This window comes from Eubalaena glacialis, chromosome 16 (assembly GCF_028564815.1).
Source record: "Eubalaena glacialis isolate mEubGla1 chromosome 16, mEubGla1.1.hap2.+ XY, whole genome shotgun sequence".
NCBI classification, from domain to species: domain Eukaryota; kingdom Metazoa; phylum Chordata; class Mammalia; order Artiodactyla; family Balaenidae; genus Eubalaena; species Eubalaena glacialis.
In genome coordinates, this window is record NC_083731.1 from 65,416,080 (window position 1) to 65,439,959 (window position 23,880).

Here is a 23,880-nt window from a genome sequence, read left to right on the forward strand (position 1 = left end):
ATATGGTTACCTGGAAAGGCAGGCTTTAGTGACAGCACTGTGAAGATTTTCGTTAGGGTACTGTGACAGCCGACGAGAAATCCTCAACAGCTGTCTGGTAGAAAGGGATGCTGCCAATGACTGTGCCTACCAAAAGGCAAAGACAGGCTGTTAAGAGTCTTGTTTCAACTTGCTGAAAGTCCCTTTGGATGGGTATCAGAGCAGAATTCATTATTCCTAAGGACAAGGCCAAACTTAAAATAAATATGTACTGTTAATGAATTACAAATAAAATAAACAGAAACCAATTTACACTTAAAACATCCTTAAAGACATTTAAAAAAAAATTCCATAAAAACTATTTATTAATTAAATTCAATTAAAGTACTGTGTATACATGTTTTTTTGGGAGGGGAGGAGGCTGGATGGAGGTAAGATGTTACATTGTACAGATTGAACCTGACTTACAAATAGCCCTTATGTACAATTAACCATTTGTTCATTTTTTTTTCCTGCTTACACAAAGTCAAACTGTTAAGATGGCCAGAAAATGCTTACAGTTTTAAGTAAATCTATGACTTCTGAAATAGAAAAAAGGAGTTGTGGACAATTTAGGCTTCTGATCATAGAGGCGTCAACCAGTAGTCACTTGGGGGGCAGCTTACAGTTTGGAATCCTTCTCTGACACTGTCAGAATAATTTCACTTTGTGTTCTTACTCTTCCCCAAATCCCATTAATAGAGCTGCTAGTATAGAACTCAGGACGTGGTAAGTACCAATGAATATTTGTTGACTTGAATTTGAAATTATCTTAGCAGGCAGCATAATGTAATAGTAAAGTTTATAAGCTTTGGAGTCAGACAAATCAGTCTTCCATTTATCAGCTGTGTGATTCTGGCAAGTTTCTTAATCTCTTGAAGCCCCAGTTTCCTCATCTTTAAAATGGCAATAATAATGCCTTCCCTTTTAAGGTGTTATGAGGATTAAATTAGAAAATTATTCTAAAGCATTTAGCAGATGTTGGACACATATGGGTGCTCAACAAATAGCAGCAATTTTTTTTTTTTTTGGCTGCGTTGGGTTTTCATTGCAGTGCATGGGCTTCTCACTGCAGCAGCTTCTCTTGTTGCGCAGCACAGACTCTAGGCACACAGGCTCTAGTTGGTGCACATGGGCTCAGTAGTTGCAGCATGCGGGCCCTAGAGCACTCGAGCTTCAGTAATTTTGGTGCGTGGGCTCAGTAGTTGCGGCACGCAGGCTCTAGGGCACGCAGGCTTCAGTAGCGGTGGCACGTGGGCTCAGTAGTTGTGGCTTGCGGGCTTAGTTGCTCCACAGCATGTGGGATCTTCCCAGACCAGGGATTGAACCCATGTCTCCTGCATTGGCAGGCGGATTCTTAACCACTGCGCCACCAGGGAAGTCCAGCAATTATTATTCAAAGTCAGCCTCTTCAAAATGAAAAAAATCTAACAGAGGAAGGGAACGGGACCTACACATTAGTAGGAATCTAATGCATCAGATTATTACTGGCCTAATGTCTAACTAAGATCAGCAGCATTAGAAGATAGTGGTTTTCACTGAAAATCAAGAGGAGAACTTTTGAAGTAAACTGGTCCACTGGTGGTGGTGGTGGGGAGGCACAGAAGAGACCAGGTGAAATGTCACAGAGTCTGACAAGGGCAATAAAGTGGCCCTGAGCACCAGAGGAAACAGAGAAGGAGACTCTATTAAATTAACCAAGGATTCAGAATGGATAGTAGGAGGATGCCAAAACTACACTACGTTGTTTGTTCCTTTTAACACTTCGCTTAAGCCCATCTCTGTACATCGCAAGGAAGCAGAAAGTGAATTGGTTTCTCCTTCCTCGTGTATTTCACAGCTCCATGAGACGTTGGTCTGCTGTTATTAGCATTATATTTCAGCTACAACATGGGTTAAACACTCCTTTGGGGACTAGATTAGGAGCATGACCACCATTTATGACATATCCTTTTTTTCTATTAAAAAACACATTCTAAGTTACAAAGAACTCATAAGCAAAACATTTGATTCAGACTTCTTCAACAAATTTGCATTCTAGACATGGAGACAATACTTAAATATAAGAAAGCATAAATTGCAATTCAAAATAGCATATAATTTAATGCAAAAATAAGTGGAGCACTTGACAAAACTGCTATAGGGGCTTAAAATGTTCAAATGGGTAGCAGAAATGCTATGAACAAAGGCACGAACGCAACAGGAACAGAAATACAAGCAGAATGTGAGGAAACCAGCCCAGCTTTACTAGAGGGTCCTGCTGGAAAGCTTGCTCCCTAATATCAAAGACACGTAAATCACATTTTGAGGAGTTTGGCCCTTCTTCTAAGGGCAATAGGACTTAGTAACATGATTTTAGAAAGACTAACCTGGCAGGAATATGCAAAGTAGTTGAAGGACAGAGAAAACTGAGACAGGAATCAGAAAGCTACTTCAGTTACCTACTTATAAAGAGATAAAGTCCTACAGTAAGGGTACTGGCAATAAGAAGGGGGAAAAGGGATCAAACAAATGTTTCAAAGGACTTGGCAACTGATGGATATGAGAAAGAAGGACGGATGTGAGAAAGTAGGAAGAATTAAGGATAAGATTGTTTCAGCCACTATGATCGAAAGTATTAGAAGTTAAATATGACTTAGCAATTCTCATCTTAATATTTGAGACCATGAAAAATTCCTATTTTAATCATGGAAAATGTATGACAAATGACTCCAAGCAGAAGATTCTTATGACAAGAGTCCTATTAAACCATACAGTAACTTTCCAGGTTACAAAATTCTAATCTAATTCCAAACATGACACTGAATTCAGGCTTCATATTTCATTCCAGTGATCAGTAAGGACTTCTTATGAGTTTAAAAAATACCACATCAGTTGATAACAACAAAATGCTTTGCAATAACGTCCAGGACTAAATCAGAAAGAAGTTTAGGTTGAGCCTCTTACGTGTTGAGTAAAGGGTTTGGCTATTTCTGTTCTCACGTTATTACCAACTGAAAATTGAGAACGTACTTTTAATTTAAAAATCCTAATGTACTTAACACTTATAATATCAAATTTCTAACTGCAGTTTTATCTTGCAAAAAAAGGGTGAGGATGTGAGCACATTCCCTTAGTTACCATGGTTATTCAGTTTAAGAGCACACCTCAAGGGTTTTTTTGGATTAACATGATTAATAATAGTAATTCAGCTTAAAAATATGAAAGGTCTTTTCGAAAATTATTAAAAATAAATTTTCTATTTTTCCTCTTAAAGAATTATTTCTTTTATGAAAATGTAATGTTCTCTGGGAGAGAAAACTCCAGGGAAATCTATTTATAAATTAATAACTAATTAATTAATTTATTCATGCACTCATCAAACATTTGTTAATTTTCTAGGATGTGCCAGGCACCAGGATGGGAAATAGCTGGTGCAAGGATGCTCTGACCCTCCTTTGTCCCCCTGAAAGCAGGAAATGAATCTCCCATGAAAAAGATACCGTCCCTGTACCAGGAGGGTAGAAAGCATCCTTATCACCAGAAATAGGAAATTTAGGACTGAGAAGGCTATATAAACAAACCTTGTTTCTTCTTCACTTAATTACTACCCCAAGCCCAAACTTCTCTGTGTTGTCAATTCTTCAGAATTTTATTGTTTCTTTGACTAAAAGGTATAAAAGCTACCTGCTTTGGTCACTTTTTTGAGTTTCAGATTTTTATGGGGCTTCTGCATGTACAAAATTAAATTTGTTGTTTTTCTCCTATTAAACTGTCTCATGTCAATTTAATTATTAGGCTAGCCAAAGGACCTAGAACAAAAGAAGGTAAAAGTTTCCTGCCCCTATAACATCCCAAAATGTAAATACAATCCGAAATAGAGAATCAATGAGGAAGAAGAAGTTAGAAGCTGAATATAAAGTGGTAGGCATTAACACAGAGGTGATACTTGAAGCCATAAGAATACATGAGATTGCTCAGCACAGGAGACAGAGAAGTAGACCCAAACCTCCTGGAATACCCAAGTACTCCCCTAAAGTTAAAAGTTGTTTACTATGACACCAGCCATGAGGAGCTCAAGATATATACATAGAAGAAAGCATAGCATAAGGGATAAATATATCAGCTTAAAAAATAGATTTCAAAGCACTGAACTCTAAGAATATAAAGCAGCAGCATGTCAACAACAGAAAATCCTATGGAAAATAACCCAGACTTACTGTTGGATCCTGTGTCTCTCTGAGTTTGTGTGTAAATGATAACAATTTGTCCAAAGCTTCCTGAGGCATATTTGGGACCTATTTTATAAGAGAATTAAGGAAAGAAAGAATAAACTGGGATATATGGTCAATCAACCAGAAATTATGGCTACTTATCAAACAATATTAGAATTATATTTTTTGAAATCTCTGATTATAGGTATCATGTTTAACCTGTGGATAAATTTGCTTATTCATCTTCTCAGGAAACACTTCTGCCTCTGCTTTCTCTTTAAGAATCAGGTAAAAAAGATGTGGTACATATATACAATTGAATACTCCTCAGCCACAAAAAAGAATGAAATAATACCGCTTGCAGCAACATGGATGCAACTAGAGATTACCATACTAAATGAAGTAAGTCAGAAAGAGAAAGACAAATACTGTATGAGATCACTTATATGTGGAATCTAAAATATGACACAAATGAACCCATCTATGAAACAGAAACAGAATCACAGACATAGAGAATAGACTTGCCAAAGGGGAGAAGGGTGGGAAAGGGATGGATTGGGAGTTTGGGATTAGCAGATGCAAACTGGCATATATAGAATGGATAAACAACAAGGTCCTTCTATATAGCACAGGGAACTATATTCCATATCCTGTGATAAACCATAATGAAAAAGAATGTATATATATATATGTATAACTGAGTACCTTGCTGTACAGCAGTAATTAACACAATATTGTAAATCAACTATACTTCAATTAAAAAAAGAAAAAGAATCAGGTAGTCAAAACCAGGCCACTCTTCATTTACAATTCCATCACCAGGACAAAACTGAAAGGAGCCTCTAACCAATTAAAAACTGGCATAGAGTGTACCCATAAGAAACTTTTCATACATTATATCCTTTTTTGTTAGCTTCAACTCTAATTTAGGCACTTTTCTTACTGAAACCAAACTCCTTCGTTTAGTAGTAATCTTATATCTATGTCTACTAAGAGATGTAAGGTATCCTTGTATAAAGGGCGGATGCTCAAGCTGTCCATTTTTTCAAGGACTTTAAAACCACATACCTGGGGGGTGGGGAAAGGATGGATTGGGAGTTTGGGATTAGTAGATGCAAACTATTATACAGAGAATGGATAAACAACAATACTGTATAGCACAGGGAATTATATTCAACATCCTGTGATAAACCATAATGGAAAAGAACACAAAAAAGAATGTATACATATGCATTACTGAATCACTTTGCTGTACAGTAGAAATTAACACAACATTGTAAATCAACTATACTTCAATAAAATAAATAAATAAATAAAAAACAACCACATACCTGAGGGGCATGATCTATTTATCAATGAACTCTGAAGAACAGTTCCCACACACTGATTGCTTTTAAGTACACCAATTTTAAACTAATTAAATATGTATTTGTATTGAATAATAAGAAAATTTTACATAAATAATAACAAGTTTAAAATTTTAATTTAAAAAGAGCAGGAGTTGTTACAACAATGACTGGTATCGTGTGACTATTTCAGAAACAAACTGCTCAGGGTTTCTTTGGGCATTTAAGTAATTGGAACTTTTAAAATTTGAAGCTCTATTCAGTACATACTCATTTATTCTTTAAATCAATCCTGCGATGTAAGAAGTGGTATCATCCCCATCTTCAGATGAAGAGCCTACGGTTGAGTAATTTACCCACGATCTAGAAGCTAATCAGTAGTGGATTTGACATTTAAAGGCAAGCTATTTGACTTTAAAGCCTATGCCCTTATCCACAACCATGCTCATAAGACCTAAAATTAATTAATTCATTCTGGTATTTCAAAGGGGATGAGTGCATTTATGTAAAAAGTTAATTATTAGTGATCTAGAATAGTACTGTCCAATAGAACTCTCTATGATGTTGGCAATGTTCTTTATCTATGCTATCGGCCACTTGAAATAAGACCGAGAAACTGAATTTTTGAATTTGATTTAATGTGGCTAGTGCTACTACACTGAATCGTGCAGTTCTAGAACTCCAAACGTGCTAAACACAGTGCTTGGTTAAGGCAGACACTGCAATAATAGTTTACATACACTACAAGCCACTAGACAACTAATCAGTTAAGTATAGGATATATTACAATCCCGAGGGGACCAGGACTACTTAGTATTTTCTACAAAATCTAAGGAACTAAAATATATTTGGCCTCTCCTAATAGTCGGAACTTAAAATTTAGTCACCTTTGGCTGAATATAAAAGGAAAAGGAATCCCCAAACTGCTTCCACATGAGGAAAACGGAGAGATAGCCTACATTCATGGTTCTCAAAGTGTGGTCCCCAGACCAGCAGCTGTCAGCATCACCTGAGAACTTTAGAAGTGCAAATGCTCATGTTCCATCCCAGAACCACCAACTCGGCAATCTGTCATTTAACAAGCCCTCCAGATGATTTTGAAAAATGTTGACATCTGAGAACCATTTTATGAGGAAATCTGGAAATTAACAGTGAGAAAAAGCCCAAAATATACAACTCTGCTCAAGCAGGTGTCACAAAGACCTTAAAAAGAGAACAGCTGAAGGCAACAGGCTAGAGCTGGCCTCACTCTTACCATTTCCTTAATCACTTGGATTTCTTCACTTTTGACAAGTGGTTTCATGTAATGGAAAAAGAACATGGTTAAGAATTCTGGTCCCAGCCACTGCTGTGCCGTGCTTCCAGTAACAGGGGGTTCTGCTAAGGCGATGATTCTGAAGGAGGGGTGGACAGGAAAAATCGATCTAAAAGGAAAAAAAATTTTTCAAAACATAACCTTTTATGTTAGAAATTAGGTCATGGTAGCTAAAGCCTAGGCAATAATAAGGCTGTACTACAGTTAAAGCTATTATCCAAAGAACAAGCTTTGAAAAAACAAGTCAGGACATTCTAAAAACCTAAGATTAAAACAAAAGAAGAATCACCAACCATTAATATTTATGATGTACCACATCCACTGCTGAAACTCCATCCCTGGTACAAACCACCATTTTGGATATGTTGTTACACCTACGATAAATTTTCTCCATAGTCCCTTGAAACACAACCCCAAACAGTCCATATTCATTTCATAGGTCCCCTGTCTTTATTCAAAATCTCCTGTCTTGCAAGGAACCCACTCTACGTCAACCACAGAAATACCAAGAAGTATGATTCAGGATAAGAAGACTTTTTATAATATAGAAAATTTAAGCAGCATAAGGGATTGGATTAAAATTAAAATTTGGATTGGCAATAAGAATACTTAGGTCTTAAAAAGGTAGAGAAAAGTGAACTTCTATATAATTCACTCTTTTGTCATTTTATAGGAAACAATATGATTTTTAAAGTAATCTCTTTGATAAATCTCTGCTAGGGAATCCGAGGATGTAAATATTCTAGGACACACAGAGGAATAAAGTAAAACTTCCCGGGCTTCCCTGGTGGCACAGTGGTTGAGAATCTGCCTGCCAATGCAGGGCACACGGGTTCGAGCCCTGGTCTGGGAAGATCCCACATGCCGCAGAGCAACTGGGCCCGTGAGCCGCAACTACTGAGCCTGCGCGTCTGGAGCCTGTGCTCCGCAACAAGAGAGGCCGCGATAGTGAGAGGCCCGCGCACCGCAATGAAGAATGGCCCCCGCTTGCCGCAACTAGAGAAAGCCCTCGCACAGAAACGAAGACCCAACACAACCAAAAATAAATATAAAAATAAATTAAAAAAAAAAAAGACCTAAAGAAGAAATACATGGCGAATATCTTTAAAAAAAAAAAAAAGACTTCCCATGCTTTGTGAAATGACTTGAGTAGTTTTTGAAGAAGGAGCTAGAAACCCTTTATCATGATCTAATCATGAGTAATATCCTCAGTTCTTATCAATTTTCAAAATTGCAGTGCAAATAGACCTTTTGAGGGTTATATCATCCTTGCTGAGAAAGGAGAGATGAAACTCAAACACTTGCAAAGATCTTCAGAAAAACAAAAATAAAGGGACCTAAATGGCATTTCTTCATTGCCATTAACTATTGTGGTAGAACTCAAGTTATGTGACTGGGCAGTGAGAATATCAGGAGATAGGACATGTGTAGAGAGAATCAAATAAATACTCTGAAGATTTCAGATAAGAAAAAGTCCCCCCAATAGAAAAGGTAGGTCCACTGAGCCCCTGACTGCATGATCTGTAATTTTAGGGGGCGACAGCATAATTTGTAAGTCAGGGAAAAGCAATTTTTAGAAATGGTCATAGGAAAAGTCTGGATGAATTCCTAAAAGCTACCAAATACCATTTCATTTCTCTAGGTAGGAAAAAAAAAAAAAAAGACTTCTTTTTCCCAAGCATGGCATGGGGATGATCTGTTCAAAGGAGTTGTTCTAGGAAAAGAGGAAAGGATAACAACACAGATAATGCCTGAAAGTCCTGAGGATAACACGATCACTCATGATTGCTAGTAATTAGACAGTCACCTAACAGAACCTGGACAGAGAAAATTCTATGATCTGAAAGCTAAAAGGAAAGGTTATTCCATTTTCCACTTCTGCTAAGTGATTTGCTATAATCCAGAAAAGTCTGCTTCATGGCCCAGCAACAGATGTTGGATTCATCCTTGATCCTCCTCTCTCCTAGCTGGGACAAAAGAAGGTGGCAGAGACAGAGCCTGCTTATTTGTGCTTTTTTCAAAATTAAAGCTGCAAATGTAATTTTTTACTCAAGACAGTGAGGGATACTAAATTAGGGAATAAACAAAGCCAAAATCCAATAAGCAAGCCAAAAGAGGAAGTCCAATTTACACCTTAAACCAATAGGTCAGGAAGAGGTACCATAGCTGAGCTGTAAATTCAGGCCTAGAAGAACAATTAACATGAAAGCAAGCTAGGTGGTTTTAACTAATATAGGGGGATGGTTATTGCTTATGACATGCATTGTCTGTGGCTTGTTTTCTGGTACTGACTCTAGCAGGGTACCCAAATGAGCTGGATAAAGTTAAAGGGGGCAGTTTGTGAGACAGCTGATGTGACAGGCAGAGAAGTGTATGCTGACAATAAAAACAGCCATCAAACTACTGAATAACAGGATGAGAAGGATCTTTTTGTTTGTTAGGATCTCCGCAAAGGCTTCCTTACATATAAATAGGTCATATGGAAAGTCATTTCCTGATGAAGTTAGGTTCTCCAAGCCTGAAAGTTAGAGAGCAGAGTATTCCTGAGGATCAGCCATGTACTTTCAGGTGATCTGACATACTGGCGGGTAACACAAAGGCTGAAGCAGTGGTAAATAACTGAGAATTAGGAAATATGCACTATGAAAATTTAAAATCAAGGTTAACTTCAATTATACTAGAATTTAACAACAAATAACAAATGAAACTAAAGATATGGATTAACTTCAGATAAACAGATATTATTTCATAAAGATTAAAAAATTTTAAAGCAAAAGATCTTTTACAAAGACTTAAAAAACTAAAATATTGCGGTCAATATGTTTGTTTGGGGGCATAAGTTTTTAGAGAGTACAGTACTTTCCAATGCTTCTCAGCAATAAAAAGGAATGAATTATTGATATACATAACAACATGGAATATCTCAAAATAATTATGTTGAGTGAAAGAAGGCAGATCCAAAAGAGTAATAGTGTGTGATTCCATTTATATAAATCTCTAGAAAATACAAGTTATATAGAATAACAGGAAGCAGATTCCTAGGGGTAGAAGAGGAGGGTGAGAAGGGGAGAGAGAGAGGGATTACAAAGGGGACCAAGGACACTTTGGGGATCGTAGATGAAGTCATTATATTGATTGTGGTGATGGTTTCATAGGTGTATAAAAAAGCCAAAAATTATCAAACCATATACTTTAAATATGCAGTTTTTAATATGTCAATTATACCTCAACAGAGCTTTAATAAAACAAAAAATTCAATAAATTTCTATCTTTGAAGGAAATTATACGCTACATTTTTGTCAAATGTGTTTATTAAGGAACTTGAAATAATAATATAGAAGGTTTTTATAAAGATATTAATCATGAACTGGAAGAGGATTTTGTAACTGGCCTTCCACACTATAATACTAATGTTCCAACTCAGAACCTGGAGGTTATGCAGTCCTGTACACAGTCCATATTTCTCCTTTTTTGCAATGTAGCAAACTGCATGGACACACCTAACACATCTTTATACCACACAGTGCCTAGTGTGATGACAGATAGATGAGAGATAGATAGATGGATGGATAGGTAGATAGATAGATAAATGTATTGCTGTTGTTAATAACCACCACTGCAAGAAAATTTTTGAAGACCTTTGGTGGCAAGGACAAAACAACGATAAGTGATAAGAATCTGAGAATAATGGTTTCCCATTCAAAAGCAGAGCAGCTAGTCTAAATCTGGTCTTGAATGAATTTTTGAGAGAAGGTTCATTCTTGTATCAAATATGTGATACATTTGTGTATAAAAAAGACATAAGCAATCACACAATAATAAGTAACGAGATCCTTCAAAGGCACAGAGTTTAGAACTTTTCCTTGACCGTAAAAATGTTTAGGATTATTTTTCAAAATCAGAATTTGCATACAGTGCTTTGTTTTGAAATCAAACACAAAGACTTGGGCATAAAATCCTAGATCTACCTTGAATTTTGTTAAAAATTTATACAGCCTAATTTTCTAGCAAAGAGATCCTGAGGTTTCTGGGGGAGGTAGGAGAGTACCTACCTCTAATGCTCGAATCCTAACTATCTTCAAACATGAGTAAGAGTAAAAGGGTCCAGGGAATGTAATGGATTGAGGATTGTGCCCAATGTCCACTTACAGTTCACAACTGATTAATAAAAACTGGGAGATTATAAACTGTCTTCAATGTTTAATCACAATCAATAAAAATATTCAATAAAAATGCAAAAACATTAGAGCACATATAATTACAACTGAGACTAGGCCCCTAATCTTTATTTCTTCCCTGAGATAACCAGAAGCCTTATTTTTGGTAAAATAAACTATTAGTAATTCACAGAAACTCTCACCCCCCTCATCTAGGCTCTGACCAACAGCAGGAAGGGACACATTTAGCAGCCTATAGTATTGTACTCCCCCTTTCCCCAAAGAAGTTTTCTCATCAAAGGAAGTAGTTCTATTTCAGTCCTTATTTCCTGTGAGAAATGCAGGCATGGTGTCTGGTGTACGTGGCCATCATGTTATTTCTAACGACCACGTCCACAGTATTCCTGGTATCTTGCAACAGAAGAAGGAAAGTCTCTAACATTTCTTAAGCTATTTCTAAGGGAACATTAGCTATGTCATTACCTGCAAAGAATACTAAGGAAACGATCAAGGTATATGATCTTGGTGAAGGATTAGACCCCAATGAAGGTAAGCAAAGGAGTCAAATATAATTGTATAGAAACTTGGTTTCATACTATGAAGCTGAAAGGCTTGGTAGCTCACTGCTAGTAGATGTTAATTATGAGACCCCATGTTATCAGATTTGTCATTAAAAGCCAAAGTATTCCTAATTAGTAGGTTCATAAAAGGAAACACTGCTAGCTCAGAAAGTTAGCTAAAACTGGATTAATAGAATTACTTTACCTTGAGTTTTCTAGAATTTATTCTAGGTTAAGATTTATTCATTTTTCAAAAACATTTACTAAGTGACCTACTATGTATCAGGTATTGTGACACTCGAAACAAAGAGATGAAGTATAGAGCAAAACAGAGTCTGGACAACATTAAAGTCCTAGGTTCCAGTTATTTCCTGAGGCCCAAGTGCATCCTTTCCCTTCCTTTGAACATGTGAGATACCCCAAAATTCCTTTTTGCAAGAATTTAAAGTTTTTCTTTTGTTGCTCTTACTTGTAGCTACAGGATTCCTGCCAAACACAAATATGAAAATTGTTCCTATCTGAAAGCCAAAACGTGTCTAAATTTATCAAACTGGGTCTAGAGGCAAAGAAGCTTAAATCTGATTTCCTTTCATTCTACCTTTGACCTTTTTTCTATCTCAAAATTCCCCACAAAGAAACAAAGCATTAATAGCTGAGTTTACTTAAAGACGAAGACAAATAATAATCACTTTGCTGAACTTCAGTTCTGTGCTTAGGTACAGAATAAAAGGATAGAAGACTTGGGTTATGAGTTTCTAATTTATACTTCAAATACTAATGCCAAGAGTGACATATTAGATATGGACACAATATAGGATCAACTCAGTTAGGTAATGGGTCATATAACTTACAAAAACAACTCATGAAAAAAATTAATTTTCTCACAGGGTACAAATTTCCCACTTTTTATGCTATGCTATGTCCTTTTAGTCAAGCTTCTTGCTCTCTACCCGATGAACACAGCCTTGAAAGACATAGTCAAGTGGTTTAAAGGAAGAATCTAACCATTTCAACCCTAAAAGAGCACATATTTATTCTCAGAAAGACAAAAATGGGCAACAAAGTTAAAGCAAGGTTAACCAGGAAAAGGTAAAGAAATTTACTAACAATCCACATCATCGGAATGAGGCAGATTCTGTAATATGACTGTGTATAACAATAAAATAGAAAAAAACTGTTTACCACCATAAGAAAATAGTGTTTCTCAGGTTAAAAAAAGGGGGAGTGCTGATAAGGAAAGCAATTAGGCTTTCAACTGAGAGAGATATTTCAGACAGAGAGGAGAATCCATTTTTAAACATCTCACCTCTGAAAAGTCAATAAAGTCCGGACAAATTGACGGAACGTAAGAGAAAAAAGAAGTTCAGTCCAGGAGGTTCAACATCTAACTGATGAAAATTGCAGAAAGAGAGACCAGAGGAAATGGGGGACTGGTAGTGGAGAGAGATCTAGGGTGACATGTACGCTACACACATGGAGAGCAACAAATCCACATTAGGGCTAGTGAGAACATACCATGGAGAAAGAAGAAATGGACAGAAGATGAAATTGATAGAATACCTGATGTGCCTGAATGTGCCGAGACAAGATTTAGACAACAGAGGAAATGTCTGGGATGAAAAAGTGATACACAAAAAATAAGGTTGGGGAGAGGAGATCAAGGTGGCAGAGTAGGAGGAAGCTGAGATCACCTCCCCCACAAACATATCAAAAATACATCTACAGGTGGAGCAATTCTCACCGAAAACAAACTGGAGACTGGCAGAAAGACTCTTGTACCACCAAGGGAAAGATCCACACAGAGTTGGGTAGGAAGGGAAGAGAAGCGATGAGGTTGGGACCTATGCCCCAGAGAGGGGACACAGAAGAGGAGGGGGATTACACAGGCTCAGAGATCCTCCTTGGGGAGTGAGCAGTTCGAAACATATATTAGGCACCTCAGTCCTGGGGTCTGACTCCAGGAAGACAAGTCCACCTAGCTGGCTTGCAAACCAGTGGGACTTACAGGAGGGCTCTAAGAAACCTAGACTCTGCTTGTGAAGAAGGCAAACTCACTTGCTTACTCCCAGAAACAAGGTGGAGGAAGCAGATTGAAACTGCCTGGGGTTCTAGTTGGTTTCCAGAGACCAGCCCAGAGCCCATCCCCGCCAGCACTAAGCACCTGCTCCAGCCCCTCTAGCTCTAGCTCCACACTAGGGAGAAGCCTGCCTTTGCAGAGCAGAGTGCTTAGCTGCGGGGGATGGAGCCGGCTCAGATCCAGCACAACATCTGAATGGGGTGAGGGTGGCCATTATTGGTGTTCGTGGAGGTGCCAAATCAGGAGCAGTCTAAAGATCTGCCTGGTGTGCTGGGACCTCCCCATCCCACATCCCAGCCCAAGCCAAGTGTATGCTCTGGCCCCTCTTGCTCCAGCGCTGCTCCTCTCTAGGGCAAAGATGCTGTTGCTGGGAGTGGGGGAGGGAGCACACTTAGAGGGAATGGAATGAGCTCAGACCAGACCTTCAGGGCTTCTGCTCCAGCACCTTGGGACTCAACCCTGACTCCAGTAGGGCGCTGACAGCCACATAGAATAGGAGAAGTCCTGGGCCACACCTGGCTCTGGCTCTAGCCCCTCCATCTCCAGCCCCATCACCTAAAAAGGTGATGGCTGCCAGCACACCCTAGGAAAAGATGTGACCCACGCTCACTTCATATTCACCTCTCCCACCAAATCCACTGAGAACTGCGTAGGGATGCTCCCACACAAGGGCACCCCTTCAAGAATGGGAGAGGTAGCTGTTTTACCTAATTTCATAGTGACAGAGAAAGTTAAGTAAAATGAGAAGAAAGAGGAATTTGTACCAAGTGAAAGAATAAGGAAAAAAACCTGAAAAAACAACTAATGAACCAGAAATTAAAAATTTACTGGATAAAGAGTTCAAAGCATTAGCAATAAGAATGCTAACTGAACTAAGCAAAAGAATAGATGAACACAGTAATAATTTTAGTAAGGAATTAGAAAATATAAAAAAGAACCGGTCAGAGCTGAAGAATGCAATAACTGAAATGAAAAATACACTAGAAGGAATTAATGGCAGACTCCGTGATACAGAAGAATGCATAAGTGATCTTAAAGACAGAATAATGGAAATCACCCAATCAGAGAAGCAAATCAGAGAAGCAAAAAGAAAAAAAAAATTTTAAATAAGAATAGTTTAAGGGACCTCTTGGACAACATCAACTATACTAGTATTCATATTATAGGCGATCCAGAAGAAGAAGAGAGAGAAAAGGGTGAAAAATGTATTTGATAAAATTATGGCTGAAAAATTCCTGAACCTGAAGAAGGAAACAGACATCCAAGTATAGGAAGCCCAGAGAGTCCCAAACAAGATGAACCCCAAAAGACTCACATCCACACATATCATAATTAAAATGCCAAAAGTTAAAGACAGAATTCTAACTCAGCAAGAGAAAAAGAGTCACATATAAGAGAACCCCCGTAAGGCTATCACGTGATTTTTCTGTAGAAACTTTGCAGACAAGAAGGGAGTGGCGGGAGAGACCTTCAAGATGGCAGAGGAGTAAGACTTGGAGATCACCTTCCTCCCCACAATTACATCAGAAATACATCTACATGAGGAACAACTCCTACAGAACACCTACTGAACGCTGGCAGAAGACCTCAGACCTCCCAAAAGGCAAGAAACTCCCCACGTACCTGGGTAGGGCAAAAGAAAAAAGAAAAAACAGAGACAAAAGAATAGGGATGGGACCTGCACCACTGGGAGGGAGCTGTGAAGGAGGGAACGTTTCCACACACTAGGAAGCCCCTTCGAGGGCAGAGACTGCGAGTGGCAGAGGGGGGAAGCTTCGGAGCCACGGAGGAGAGCGCAGCCACAGGGGTGCAGAGGGCAAAGCAGAGAGATTCCCGCACAGAGGATCGGTGCGGACCAGCACTCACCAGCCCGAGAGGCTTGTCTGCTCACCCGCCGGGACGGGTGGGGGCTGGGAGCTGAGGCTCGGGCTTCAGAGGTCAGATCCCAGGGAGAGGACTGAGGTTGGCTGCGTGAACACAGACTGAAGGGGGCTAGTGCGCCACAGCAAGCAGGGAAGGAGTCCAGGAAAAAGTCTGCACCTGCCTAAGAGGCAAGAGACCACTGTTTCGCCTAAACGAGCTCCAGAGACGGGCGCAAGCCATGGCTATCAGCGCACACACCAGAGACGGGCATGAGACCTCATGCTGCTGCTGCAGCCACCAAGAAGCCTGTGTGCAAGCACAGGTCACTATCCACACCTCCTCTCCTGGGAGCATGTGCAGCCCGCCGCTGCCAGGGTCCCGTGATCCAGGGACAACTTCCCCGGGAGAACGCACGGCGCGCCTCAGGCTGGTGCAACGTCACACCGGTCTCTGCCGCTGCAGGCTCGCCCCACATCCGTACCCCTCCCTCCCCCCGGCCTGAGTGAGCCAGAGCCGCCAAATCAGCTGCTCCTTTAACCCCGTCCTGTCTGAGCGAAGAACAGATGCCCTCAGGCGACCTACACGCAGAGGCAGGTCCAAATACAAAGCTGAACCCCAGAAGCTGTGCGAACAAAGAAGAGAAAGGGAAATTTCTCCCAGCAGCCTCAGGAGCGGCGGATTAAATCTCCACAATCAACCTGATGTACCCTGCGTCTGTGGAATACCTGAATAGACAACAAATCATCCCAAATTGAGGAGGTGGAGTTTGGGAGCAACGATATATATAATTTTTCCCCTTTTTCTCTTTTTGTGAGTGTGTATGTGTATGCTTCTGTGTGTGATTTTTGTCTGTATAGCTTTGCTTTTAACATTTGTCCTAGGGTTCTGTCTGTCCAATTTTTTTCTTTTTTTTTTTATTACTTAAAAAAATTTTTTTTCTTAATAATTATTTTTTATTTTAATAACTATTTTCTTTTATTTTACTTTATTTTATTTTATTTTATTTTATCTTCTTCTTTCTTTCTTTCTTTCTTTCTTTCCTTTCTCCTTTTTATTCTGAGCCGTGTGGATGACAGGCTCTTGGTGCTCCAGCCAGGCGTCATGGCTGTGCCTCTGAGGTGGGAGAGCCAAGTCAGGACACTGGTCCACAAGAGGCCTCCCGGCTCCATGTAATATCAAACGGCAAAAATCTCCCAGAGATCTCCATCTCAACGCCAAGACCCAGCTCCACTCAACGACCAGCAAGCTACGGTGCTGGACACCCTATGCCAAACAACTAGCAAGATAGGAACACAACCCCACCCATTAGCAGAGAGGCTGCCTAAAATCATAAGGTCACAGACACCCCAAAACACACCACCAGATGCAGTCCTGCCCACCAGAAAGACAAGATCCAGCCTCATCCAACAGAATACAGGCACCAGTCCCCTCCACCAGGAAGCCTACACAACCCACTGAACCAACATTAGCCACTGGGGACAGACACCAAAAACAACGGGAACTATGAACCTGCAGCCTGCGAAAAGGAGACCCCAAACACAGTAAGTTAAGCAAAATGAGAAGACAGAGAAACACACAGCAGATGAAGGAGCAAGGCAAAAACCCACCAGACCTAACAAATGAAGAGGAAATAGGTAGTCTACCTGAAAAAGAATTCAGAATAATGATAGTAAAGATGATCCAAAATCTAGGAAATAGAACGGAGAAAATACAAGAAACATTTAACAAGGACCTAGAAGAACTAAAGAGCAAACAGTGATGAACAACACAATAAATGAAATTAAAAATTCTCTAGAAGGGATCAGTAACAGAATAACTGAGGCAGAAGAATGGATAAGTGACCTGGAAGATAAAATAGTGGAAATAACTACTGCAGAGCAGAAAAAAGAAAAAAGAATGAAAAGAATTGAGGACAGTCTCAGAGACCTCTGGGACAACATTAAATGCACCAACATTCGAATTATAGGGGTAGCAGAAGAAGAAGAGAAAAGAAAGGGACTGAGAAAATATTTGCAGAGATTATAGTTGAAAACTTCCCTAATATGGGAAAGGAAATAGTTAATCAAGTCCAGGAAGCACAGAGAGTCCCATACAGGATAAATCCAAGGAGGAACACGCCGAGACATATATTAATCAAACTATCAAAACTTAAATACAAAGAAAAAATATTAAAAGCAGCAAGGGAAAAATAAAAAGTAACACACAAGGGAATCCCCATAAGGTTAACAGCTGATCTTTCAGCAGAAACTCTGCAAGCCAGAAGGGAGTGGCAGGACATATTTAAAGTGATGAAGCAGAAAAACCTACAACCAAGATTATTCTACCCAAAAGGATCTCATTCAGATTTGAGGGAGAAATTGTAGACATCTTTTCATTTTATCCCTTAAATATTTCAGCATACGGCTCCTAGGATATTCTCCTTTGCAAAAAAATCAATAGACAGAAACCTCAATTAAGTAGTCGGAAGGCCAGAAGGGGGAGCTCCCATGCCCTGTGACAATAGCAGAGCCCAACAGGAAAAAGAAAAACTTCCTTTTCTTGACTGGCAAGAGCTCAGCCAATGAGAGACTGTCAGGACTCAGCCAATGTAAAGCCACTACACTTTGAACTCTCAATTCCTCCAATGGATTCTTTGTTCACTATAGCTCTCCCGACTTCCGTTTTCCCTTTTAGAAGAGTCCTTCCTCCTCTTCTTATTGCACAGGGACTTGCACGTGGCTTGCCATGGTTAGAGATCCTAAACTGCAGTTCTTTGTTGATCTTGAATAAACGCATTTTTGCTGGAGAAACAACTGGAAGTCTATTTGTTTTAGGTCAACCCGTTCATAAACACAGTACCATTATGATACCTAAGAAAATTAATATTAATTCAATATCATCTACACTTTCTCAATTGTCCTAAAATGTCTTTTATAGCTGTTTTCATTTCATCTCCTGATCCAGGATCCAATCCAATCTCATACATTGACTTTGGTTATTACAGCTCTGGAAGGAATGTTAAAATAAGGCACAAAGGGTAATCTTGCAACAGGTGACAAACCCCAGAAATGACTGATCACTTCCCAGGAGGATAGGCCCAATTACGTGTGAGGCTCCCTTTTTGTTTTTTCTGAAGTGATACAAAGTTTGGGGCCAAAACTGAATTGCTCCAGACAGCAGAAGAGGGATTATCTTCTTAAAACTAATGCTCGTATAAAATGTTTAACCACTTATGTAAAAGTAAGGCTGAAAGTACAGAGTACATCTTGGATAGCAACTCAAGTATTAAAAAGTGCCAAAACATGATCTTGTCTAGGACACCAAATTATTAAGCTGTTCAAAGTTATCTTGGCTTCACCCTAGGTTTAGAAGAATAATTTTTAAAAAGGTACACTTGACAATAAGAATAAGATTAGTATACCCCAAATTACCTCTTCTGTAGCTGCTCATCAGATATTTGTAGCTCCTCCTTTAAACGCATATACCGGTCTTCTCTCAGCAGCCTAGAGCCATCATAGAGGCTTAGCTCTCGGTCATGGATCAATCTAATGGGATAGGGGGAAGGTCAGGAAACAAATTAATGAGTTTTGAACACTGAAGTTATTAGAGGTAGCATCAGTCAGTTAATATTTTAGTCATATGTATTATTACTGGCAATTGAGTCTAGCAATTTTGTTAAATGCACCCTTCGAAATTTTAAGTTGGCTAGTGCTGTTATACTTGGCAAAAACTGTTGGTTTCTGTACTGGAGGACAGTAGTCATGGTTACTAGATGTGAACAGGGAGGAGGAGGAGGAGGAGCTAGAAAGGGGAAGAAGGAAGGAAAGGAAAAGAAACAGCTGATTGGTAAAGTAGCAGGATACAAAATTAATGCATAGAAATCTTGCATTCCTATACACTAATGATGAAAAATCTGCAAGAGAAATTAAGGAAACACTCCCATTTACCATTGCAACAAAAAGAATAAAATACCTAGGAATAAACCTACCTAAGGAGACAAAAGACCTGTATGCAGAAAACTACAGGACACTGATGAAAGAAATTAAAGATGATACCAACAGATGGAGAGATATACCATGTTCTTGGATTGGAAGAATCAACATTGTGAAAATGACTATACTACCCAAAGCAATCTACAGATTCAATGCAATCCCTATCAAACTACCAATGGCATTTTTCACAGAACTAGAACAAAAAATTGCACAATTTGCATGGAAACACAAAAGACCCCGAATAGCCAAAGCAATCTTGAGAAAGAAAAACAGAGCTGGAGGAATCAGGCTCCCTCACTTCAGACTATACTACAAAGCTACAGTAATCAAGACAGTACGGTACTGGCACAAAAACAGAAATATAGGTCAATGGAACAGGATAGAAAGCCCAGAGATAAACCCATGCACATATGGTCACCTTATCTTTGAAAACGGAGGCAAGAATATACAATGGAGAAAAGACAGCCACTTCAATAAGTGCTGCTGGGAAAACTGGACAGCTACATGTAAAAGAATGAAATTAGAACACTCCCTAACACCATACACAAAAATAAACTCAAAATGGATTAAAGACCTAAATGTAAGGCCAGACACTATTAACCTCGTAGAGGAAAACATAGGCAGAACACTCTGTGATATAAATCACAGCAAGATCCTTTTTGACCCACCTCCTAGAGAAATGGAAACTAAAAACAAAAATAAACAAATGGGACCTAATGAAACTTAAAAGCTTTTGCACAGCAAAGGAAACCATAACCAAGACGAAAAGACAACCCTCAGAATGGGAGAAAATATTTGCAAATGAAGCAACTGACAAAGGATTAATCTCCAAAATTTACAAGCAGCTCACACAGCTCAATATCAAAAAAACAAACAACCCAATCCAAAAATGGGCAGAAGACCAAAATAGACATTTCTCCAATGAAGGTAATACAGATTGCCAACAAACACATGAAAGGATGCTCAACATCACTAATCATTAGAGAAATGCAAATCAAAACTACAATGAGGTATCACCTCACACCAGTCAGAATGGCCATCATCAAAAAATCTACAAACAATAAATGCTGGAGAGGGTGTGGAGAAAAGGGAACCCTCTTGCACTGTTGGTGGGAATGTAAATTGATACAGCCACTATGGAGAACAGTATGGAGGTTCCTTAAAAAACTATAAATAGAACTACCATATGACCCAGCAATCCCACTACTGGGCATTTACCCTGAGAAAACTATAATCCAAAAAGAGTCATGTACCACAATGTTCATTGCAGCTCTATTTACATAGCCAGGTCATGGAAGCAACCTAAGTGTCCATCGACAGATGAATGGATAAAGAAGATGTGGCACATATATACAATGGAATATTACTCAGCCATAAAAAAGAAATGAAATTGAATTATTTGTAGTGAGGTGGATGGACCTAGAGTCTGTCATACAGAGTGAAGTAAGTCAGAAAGAGAAAAACAAATACCATACGCTAACACATATATATGGAATCTAAAAAAAAAAAAGAAAAAGGTTATGAAGAACCTAAGGGCAAGACAGGAATAAAGACGCAGACGTAGAGAATGGACTCAAGGATACGGGGAAGGGGAAAGGGAAGCTGGGACGAAGTGAGAGAGTGCATGGACATATATACACTACCAAATGTAAACTAGATAGCTAGTGGGAAGCAGCCACATAGTACAAGGAGATCAGCTCGGTGCTTTGTGTTCACCTAGAGGGGTGGGATAGGGAGGGTGGCAGGGAGACGCAAGAGGGAGGAGATATGGGGATATATGTATATGTATGGCTGATTCACTTTGTTATAAAGCAGAAAGTAATATACCATTGTTAAGCAATTATACTCTAATAAAGATGTTAAAAAAAAAAACTAACACAATATTGTAAAACAACTAAAAAAAAGAAACAGCTGAATGATTGACTCAGGATAACCATGAGGTAAATATTAATGAACAAGGCAGCTGGTACATATTCCCTTGAGTCTAACATAACTCTTTAAGGCATAGTATTATCAAAATATTTCTATCTTTGCAATTACAGGATTTAAAATATCTAAAATCTTTACAATGAAATAATTAATCTTATTTCATATACCAACTATGATGGGACCTAGCCATCCACAGCACAAACAGCATTGTCTTCCTGATGTTGCAGAGGTTGAAACCTGCTGTTCTAGGTCTTAAACCAACCACTAAAGTTTCCTGATGCCCACAGTACTGTCGTCCCACAGACCTCCGCTCGGTGAGCACTGAGGAGAGGAGAGACTCCATAATGCAGAGGTTAAGAGCATGGGCAGTGGAGTCACTCAGACCTGGGTTCAAGTCCCAGCCCTGTACCTTATTAGCTGAATGGACTGGGCAGGGGAAGAACTAATCCGCCTATTTAAATTTTATCTTTTATAAAACTAGGGCAATAATACCAACCTCACAGTATTGCTGTGAAAATTGAACAGCTAATGTAAGGCACGTGCCTAACATAGTTGTTCTCCAATCTTAGCTGCACATTAGAATCTACTGGGAGGCAGTTAAAAATGCCAATGTCCAGGCCTCATCCTGGATCAATTACAACAGAATTTGAGGAGATGGAGCCCAGGCATCAGTAATTTTTAAGCCTCATTCCCACAAGGAGATTCCACGGTTGCGAATCTGAGAAACACTGGCTTAGCACAATGCCTGGTGTAGAGAAAGTACTCAATTAATGGTAGCTGCTGCTGCTATTACCACTACTTGGCCTAACAGGCAAGAGATAGCCAGTAAAAGGAGGCAGTAGGTATGATTTTGTTTGTGTTTGCATTTGCCTGTTTAGAAGAGAAAAATACTGTAAATCTATAGAATGTTTATGGTAAATCACTGGAAGTTTGTGATTATTACTTTTAAGTGCTCTCAAATTGAATCGGGATTAACGCAGTGTTCTTAGAATCCTTAATTACACTCAGTATTTGCATCCTGCCAAGGACAAAAAACTTTTGAATGGTTAGTTGGGGAACTAGATTATTTCACTTATTTGAAATTTCCCAATAAGTTAAAATTTAGATTTAAAAGTTAAAAACAATGTCTACAAGTGATAGAATCAAGATGTAACAAACAAACAAAAATGGTATCATTAATCTCCCGAAGTGACACAAGATGGGAATATTTTCCATGAAAGTTACACGTGAAGTCTTAACATTGAAGAGAAGTTACCTAGGAATGTGTGGATATTTGCCCCACCTAAACTGAAATAAGAAAACAACAGTGACACAAATGTTCAAGTTTGTAAACACAAAGTGAACTTTAGCCTATAGAAAATATAATCAAAGAGCTATTATATCTTTTATATAAGGAACTATATTTTCTCTCTCAAAAGAGAAAAAAATGCCGACAGTATCACCAATAATTTAGATTTAGGATTGAAAAGGAGCTTGTAAACAGTGAAGCTCTGACAAACTGCAGAAACTTCAGCTGTATGACTTATTGCATATATCCATCAACATATATAAAGTTTCAAAATTACTACTTAAACATTTTCTTTTTTCAGCTCTCACACACAGAATTTTGCTATGGCGGTGGCTTTTCCCAAAATGTTCATTATTTGAAGTTTTACTCTACTGTGCTTACAACAATAAAAACATCTGCTGCTCTACTTGGATATAGAATTATAAATTCCTCAGGGACTATGTAACCCAGTTTAAATTAGAAGATTGAGAAAGTTCCACATCTGCTGCTTACGAGGTGTGTTTTTGTGTGTGTGACTCGTACAGACCTTTGTAATACAGCGAATGTACCCGCATTGACTCTGTGAATGCCATCCAAGAGGACCAGCTTCCCTTCCAGAGCAGCATTTACAAGGGGTGAGGACCGCCAGGCAGTGTCTCCATTCGGAAGCGTGTATCTCTGCTGTAGCAGCTCACGCGCTGTCATATCCTGAAACCAATCCCCATCACCCACCAAAGAAAATGCAGAATTAATTTTTAAGACAGGGAGGATAGTTTCTTTAGCTTTAGAGTTACCTCTCTCTGAATATAACATACCATACAACAACTGGGGAGTCATCTTCTCCAATCCAAAGAGAAAGATATTCAGAAGCTTTTCTTGGTCATTTGAATTTTTTTCCTATTACTCAGCCACATAATACAGTATGGGTTTGGTTTGGTTTTGTTTTTTTTCTCTATTTTATTTAGCATTTTCCCCCTCTTTTAAAATGTTCACTTGGTATCTACACAGATGATGGCAGTAATTTCTACCCAACTTTAATGGAATTTAACTCAATCGGCTTTACTCCTGAAAGGGCCAAAATATATGGATTCCTTTTTAAGAATTAGAGGCCATACAGACTCACTGGGAGGAGATGCTTATCAATGATGTGCATTTTCTTGCAGTTGAGTTCTCCCGAAAAGCCA

At 38.9% G+C, this 23,880-nt stretch overlaps 1 protein-coding gene across 7 annotated transcripts in view; it reads right to left on the reverse strand.

The window, feature by feature from the left end:
• The window catches only part of VWA8 (von Willebrand factor A domain containing 8), a 364,541-nt gene that overhangs the window by 231,606 nt on the left and 109,055 nt on the right, over nucleotides 1-23,880 (reverse strand). For all 7 annotated transcript variants that reach the window (XM_061170620.1, XM_061170619.1, XM_061170622.1 and 4 more), the window contains 5 exons: nucleotides 23,244-23,404; nucleotides 18,940-19,053; nucleotides 6,813-6,981; nucleotides 4,218-4,295; nucleotides 11-126 (listed from right to left, as the gene is read on the reverse strand). In XM_061170620.1, coding sequence (XP_061026603.1) covers nucleotides 11-126; nucleotides 4,218-4,295; nucleotides 6,813-6,981; nucleotides 18,940-19,053; nucleotides 23,244-23,404 — 638 coding nt within the window. The remainder of the gene's footprint in view (nucleotides 1-10; nucleotides 127-4,217; nucleotides 4,296-6,812; nucleotides 6,982-18,939; nucleotides 19,054-23,243; nucleotides 23,405-23,880) is intronic.